The sequence below is a fragment of the Clytia hemisphaerica genome, unplaced genomic scaffold (assembly GCF_902728285.1).
Source record: "Clytia hemisphaerica strain Z4C2 unplaced genomic scaffold, Clytia hemisphaerica genome assembly, whole genome shotgun sequence".
In the NCBI taxonomy this organism is placed as follows: Eukaryota; Metazoa; Cnidaria; class Hydrozoa; order Leptothecata; family Clytiidae; genus Clytia; species Clytia hemisphaerica.
Genome location: NW_027104407.1, coordinates 181,769 through 188,575, shown reverse-complemented (window position 1 = coordinate 188,575; position 6,807 = coordinate 181,769). Strand labels below are relative to the sequence as shown.

Below are 6,807 nucleotides of genomic sequence, written 5' to 3'. Positions count from 1 at the left end.
GTCAATGTTTGGGCACCAAAAACTGAGCCTGCATATACTTATAAATGTTATGCTTATAGAAAAAAAAAAATCTTTAGTGTGTGTTCTAAAGGTTTGATGTGAAGCGAGTATATGATTTGGGCGAGAGGAGTGACGTTACAAGCAGTTGTGAAATTATCTATTTAGCTGATGTACTATCACAAGGGTTCAAAGTAGAATACAAGTTGTTTGAATATCTTCAATCGCTGAAGAGATGTTCAAACGTATGAAAATATGAAATCCTGAATAAACCCCCTGATCCTGGCAATTATTTGAAATTTACAGAATATTCATTTTTCATGAAAAGTATTCATAAAATCGTATAAATATATTTTAACTTTCCATAACAATATTAACAATATACTAATGATGGCATGCACTATGGAGTAAAAAAAAAGGGAACGCAAAAATGTTTTTAAAAATATTATACACAAATAATAAATAGTTTTAGGAATAATTACAGAGATATAATGACAAAGTGGCCTTTCTTTAAAAAAAGGATTCCTCTTTTTCAGTGGAACAGAAAATTCATAGGAAAACAAAAGAAATTCCTTTTTCAAAAGAAAATAATCGGTTTGATGTGACGACGAAGAAGATTTTCTCAAACATAACCAATTTTGTAATATTTGAGCTGTTCTTGTTGTATAAGTGAAAAATAATTCAAAACTCTTCAAATGTTTTACAATCAACAATTACCTACCTTAAAGGAAGAAATTTTGGCGGGAATTTAATTTGGCGGATGGCCGAAAAAGTTTTTTAGAGGGAATTTAATTTGGCGGATTGACGAAAAAACTAAATTTGGCGTTTGCTGAAAAAGTTATCCTTAAAATGGCGTAAAAACAGCAAAAAAAATGCAAAAACACCTTAAAAGAGATCATATTTTCAAAAAGTTTAATTTGGCGGGAATTTAATTTGGCGGATTGCGGAAAAAAATAAATTTTGGCGGGAACTTAATTTGGCGGATTCTGGCCGAATCTGCCAAATTCGCCAAATTTTCTTTCCGCCAGAATTTCTTCCTTTAAGGTACATATCAACAACATTTGGTTAAATACTTCAAAACTACGAATTTAGATTTAATCTTATAGTGCAAGGATTAGACATTTCTCCTTCACGTCCATGTATGTCAACTGCAACAACGGCAAAATAATAAACATTACCTGTTGCAAATTGCGTCAAAGTGCATGCCATAGGTAATGGTAAAGCATTGACATTTCCAATTTTCTTCCACGGTCTTGACTCATGGGGCCGGGCGGCCGTATATTACCTTTTGCCTGATGTGCAAACAGCTGATAACACTCAACTTTATATTTATCTGGGTTTTCACCCGATTTTTCATAATCCCATGTTAATATGATGCCACTTCCTGAAGCAGAAATACTGGCTTTTAGTTTTGGTAACGGGTTAAATGGTAGTGCTATATGAGCTTCAGATGAATTGGGAGGTTTAGGGGGTGGAGTTTTTGTAGTTGGCGGTGACTGAAGGGCGGGTTTTTGTACTTTCTGTGGTTGCTGTATCGGAACTGGTTGTCTTTGGGCGACCATCATTTGAGGGCGGACTTGTTGTGGCGGAGCTGACCAACTAACAGGAAGACGAACATTGTTCGTTTGAAATCTACTCATAGGCGGTCGAAGTGGGTTTAATGTTCCTGGGAAATTTTTCCCATTGACTTGAGCGATTTGTTGCACACGATTGTCCTTTGGATGTGAAGACGCCATGCGTAGACCTTGATTAGCGACCACTACTTGAGTTCCAATATTATAATGTCCGTTATTTGAGTTCGGGTCAATCATAACAAATCCTGGATCGTTTGTCGGGGTTGGTAACGATTGTAATAACATACGTTGCCCATTAGGAAGGATCTGGTAGAATTGTTGAGGAGCGTGTTGAATTGGTCCAGGTGGAATATAAACAGACCTCACCGGAGACGCGAAAGAAACCGGTTGAGGTGACGTGACTGGAACTTTATTGATGTTTCCGATGTTTGATTGTGCTGGCGGCGTCGTATTTATTGGTACAGGACTCTTTGTTGTAGTACAAATGCGTTTAGGTGGAGTTTCTACAGGTTGCGGGTTACTGGATGGGCGCTGATTGAAATGTAATACAAAAGATTTCCTTATAAGACTGATACCTCCAAACACATTAGCAATTTTCTTTAGAAAGAACTAGACATTAATGCAATGTAAATTAAGTGTTCTTACGAACACCATCGTGTCTTAAAACCTACCTTTTTAGCAGAATTTTGGTATCTTTCAATGGCTTGAAGTTTCTGTTTCAAAACGGATGCTTTTTCTCGAAGATCCCGATTTTCTTCCTTCAGCCTTTTCAAAACAGGAGATAATTTTTCGTCCATTCGTTCAGATTTTTCTGCAGCTTTCTGGTATGCTTTGACGCGTACAGTAACTACTTTCTGGATAAGTTCCTGAAGTTTAAGAAAAAAGTTTCTAATTAAGAAAAAAGTTTCTAAATTATATATTGTTCGTAATTAAACGATGGAATAATGACTTATTGATTTGTTATTTTCCCTATTCAATTGGTACCATATAAAACAGTAAAATGTTTAACTACCCTTAGTAGTTATATGCAGTGTTTCATTTAGAATAAAAAGCAAACGATACAGGGCGGAAAACGTAAAAGAAAAACGTAATATAATTTCAAGGCTAATTCCATTCAAACGTTAATTACCTGGAGCCACAAGCAATCTTCTGTTTGGACAGCCATGTCTTTAGATTCAACTTTCTCTTCTTTCTTCGGAGCTTTCATCATTTCAGTCGAACATAACTCTTTGAGTGATTCGATTTTCAGATTTTTTGAATCGACAGAGGAAAGAAGTGCTGATGGGTCATCTTTGATATCCTTCATTTCTTTAACTTCACCGTTTTTTAAAAAGTTCTCTGAATTTGTTTTGGTATCTTCTGATAACATTGTTATCGTGTCTGTATGTTCTTTATTGTTTCATCTCTAAGAAAAAAAAACTTGACCTCATTACGTAATGTCAATCAACAAAGATGATGTTTTTGTTATAAGCAAGGTGTAAAAGGAAAAATATTGTCACACAAAAGTGGCATAGAAAATCTAAAATGATGACAGTTTTCACGACATTTCGATGTCCCAAAAGACATTACTTTATAATGGGATTAATTTTCACGGGGATTAAATTTCGCGGATTTCACGCGGAATTGTTTGTCATCCGTAAAAAATAAATTATTCGACGAAATAATTTGTCCAAGTTCAGAAAGTAACCATTTAGGCTGCTGTCATCCACTAACGAATTCGTGTTACTCGTCAATAGACACACTACCTGCGATCGATTGTGCGATTCAGACTATCAATCATTTTTATAGTTACAGTACACATCAGTGAAGTCTCTTTAACTAAAACCTCCATAAATCGAATATGTCTCCTTAACTCGAACAAGTTTTATGGTCCCTTCAGTTAACAAAAACTCTTAAACCTTACCCCATAACTCGAAATTTCCTTAACTCGAATAAGTTTGTGGTCCCTAAGCGTGTTGGAATTAACGAGACTCCATTGCATTAAATGAGAACTGTTAATAAGGAAATGCTTCTTGAGGCAAACAAATATACCTGCCTGGATGTTGAAATTAAATTCAAATGTTTACGCGCGCACAAACAATAAACCAATCATTATAGCTTGTGCATAACAAATTATATAATAAACGCGGAAAAAAAAGTTTCATTGATTCCCGGAGCAATTACGGTAACTTTTGTCAAAGGAAATCTCGATTGAAGGTAATTTGAGGATGTTAATTAAAAATATTTATGAATGAAGATAACTGTGTTACTGTATCTCGTCTTATGGCGCTTTGCTGGAGTTATTCTTATGGCATAGAAAGAGCCGCGCCTCTAATGCTGACAAATCAGAATTAATAAAATAATTTCTCAAAATGTGTGTAGGAGAAGGAGAGGAGGCGCAGAAGAGGGAAAATTTGTTCTTTTCCTTTATTAAAAAAATGCAATGCTATGTTAGCAAATAGTAGTCGAGATACGTTACGACATTAGGTGCTAAATTTAGCTAATGAGTTGTTGAATTATTATCGGTCTTGCTTGCTCCCTGTCGAGACCGGGTTGAGACAGAGTATATTCATAAAATTGATCATGTGCACGTGGCTCTTTCTTTTCCAGGCCTCTTTTCTCATTTATAATATTTGCAATCCTGGATGTACTCAAGAATCGCTAAGTTATTCCGAATACGAAAGGAGAAAACAATGGAGAGATAATCTTTGTCGGTTTCAGACAATCTTCTAATTCAAGTTTCAGCAGCTAACCCACCTTGTTCAGCCAATGTAGTCAGGATTTTAATCCGGATTTATTTATTGGTACTTTCTTAAACAACCCGCAAACAACTTTCCAAATTGCACACGTGATCACCTCTCAAAATCTTAAAATAATTCTTCATGCTTTTTTGTTCGAACTCATATTCTGAATAATCAAATTCGAACGTTGAGTGTGTTAAAACATTCGAATACTTTTTCAGAAACGAGGATCTCATTTGCAGTTTTGTTTGCACGAGACTGTCTGTCATTATTCCTACAGTTGAAAGTTATAATAAAGAAAGTCACAAATACATTCTTTGAATTTCTTCATTCACATTTATACATAGTAAAAAACAAATTTACCCTCGAAAATCTGTGAAAATTAGTTTTTTCTAGACTAAGAGATAAAAAATCCCGTTCAAAAAGACCCACTGTAAAGCCTTCTACATTCAAATGTTCAAATCCTTTTGAAAATACCACATTCGTCCTTCTCAGTAATTCTTTTTCAGTGTTCTTTTCTTTGTGTTCACAACATCTAAAGCGGATTGTCAGTAAAACTTCATATTTTCTGAAACGCAAAGCATGTCGGGATATTAATTCTCTTTGTTGACCATATATGGTCAAAGAGAAAAGCACGCGCCTGTTTTGCGCGCAGCTGATTCGTTAATTTTCTCTCTCTCCCTTCTCTCTTTCTGAAAGTTTTTTTTTCAACATTCAACACGAACTTTTTAAAAGAAAGACCTGTTCTGTTTTTCTTTGGTGTCCAGAAATACACAAAGATAAAAAATTAGAAAGAGACGAAAGCCAAACTGAAAATCAACAATTTTCAAAAGAAGCTTTCTTTCGCAACAAAAAAAAATTCTATTCTATTTTGTCATGAGCACCGAACCGTAGTCTCTAGAGAGAAGGTTTTTTCTTTCTCTTTTGCCGTCTAACATCACATCATTATTACATATCAAATCATAACAAAGAGATTATGACGTAGGAATGTGTGTTCTGTGTGTTATTGATTTACATCCTCAACAATAGATTTCTTTTGTGTAGGAGAGTGTTTGATAACACGCCAGTTTCTCGCTGTTATATGTTTAAACATGTAGCGAGCTTCTCTGTTCTTTCTTTTATATCTTCGTATGTGTGCTACTAATTTAAAACTTTTCTTCAACGATACTCAGTTTTGTACATTTTGCAATTCTTTGCAACCACGAATAAATCTCTCTTCTACCATGTACCACTCTGCCATGTCTCAAAAATAAAAAAGTACAATATATCGTTTTCTGGTATATAAACGAATAACTCTACCCAGACGACAAATCTTATAAACTTCCTAAATTATTAGATATTGTTGTCCGGTTTCCTCGTTTTCCATTGCGAATCACTTGAGAAGGAAAACATAACAGATCAGACAGAGGTAAAAAGAATGACAATTGATTGGCTCCGGGGATTGTCTTATGTCCTGCCTACCGGAAATTCGCCTAGCTACTGATTTTCATAAACAAACGACCCGTATAGAATTTTGAACTATCGAACAAATCGGCCCGATAAAAACGTTCGAAACTCTCTGATTGGTTCATAGAATAATAACAGCATTCGAATTATTTGAAGATTCGAAAGTCTGACTCGCGTGGAGACAAAATGTATAGTTTTTAGGGATGCATGTAAACAAAGAAGGCATCGCAAAATTTATGTTTCTGTATGAAAAAGAATAACCAAATGGAATAGCATGAAACACATTTTATTGTCAAGTTTATCAATTTTTTTTTATCATAGGTCTTTTCAAGATATGATCCAAAAATCTGGTTATGTTATTTTTGCAGGAGACATGTTTGAATGTGTTCGGAATAAGGTACTTCACTTATTTGTAAATTTTCTTCTGTCACTTTGTACAGTTTATAGTTTGTAGAGTGTCCCGGGGAATATCCTAATATCTTCGGTTTTTTTTCCAATTTTTTGGCCCATGAATCTCTTTGTGTGTTTTTGTTTTCGTGTATTTGTTTATCAAATTTACTGTCGAATCGAATGACGTCATCTTTTTCGTCATAGTACTTTTCGAATAATTTTCGTTCGAAATGTTTATTCAGATATTTTAGCATGTCTCATAAGATATTTTGTTGCATATCAAAGGGATAGGTAGAAAACCTGGCCTGCCTGGCCCACCTCTCTGGCCCGGGCCATATGGCTTACCCTTGGCCTACCCTTTGGCGAGTCTGCTAAATGACGCGCCTTACGCGCCCACGCGCCCTCATATTTCTAACGCGCCTTCGCGCCTTACGCGCCTTGAAAATTTGACGCGCCCTATGATTTCGACGCGCCTTCAAAATTTGACGCGCCCTAGAATTTCGACGCGCCTTCAATCTTTGACGCGCCCTAGAATTTCGACGCGCCTTCAAAATTTGACGCGCCCTATGATTTCGACGCGCCTTGAAAATTTGACGCGCCCTATGATTTCGACGCGCCCTAGAATTTCGACGCACCTTGAAAATTAGACGCGCCCTAAGATTTCGACACGCCCTAGTTCA

At 35.8% G+C, this 6,807-nt stretch overlaps 1 protein-coding gene across 1 annotated transcript; it reads right to left on the bottom strand.

The window, feature by feature from the left end:
• Positions 1–810: 810 nt before the first annotated feature.
• Positions 811–2,976, bottom strand: LOC136820114 (bromodomain-containing protein 4-like). Its single transcript, XM_067076353.1, has 3 exons — positions 2,701–2,976; positions 2,243–2,437; positions 811–2,102 (listed from the first exon to the last, which is right to left on the bottom strand). The coding sequence occupies exons 1-3, from the start codon at positions 2,938–2,940 to the stop codon at positions 1,191–1,193; spliced, it is 1,347 nt and encodes a 448-aa protein (XP_066932454.1). The 5' UTR covers positions 2,941–2,976; the 3' UTR covers positions 811–1,190.
• Between the last annotated feature and the right edge of the window lie 3,831 nt (positions 2,977–6,807).

Excerpts from the sequence above, each read along its gene's own strand:
- LOC136820114 (XM_067076353.1), bottom strand. The coding sequence starts at position 2,940 with ATGTTATCAGAAGATACCAAAACAAATTCAGAGAACTTTTTAAAAAAC. Across the intron at positions 2,438-2,700 it reads AAGATTGCTTGTGGCTCCAG|GAACTTATCCAGAAAGTAGT; the intron begins GTAATTAACGTT and ends CTTAAACTTCAG. Across the intron at positions 2,103-2,242 it reads ACCAAAATTCTGCTAAAAAG|CGCCCATCCAGTAACCCGCA; the intron begins GTAGGTTTTAAG and ends CATTTCAATCAG.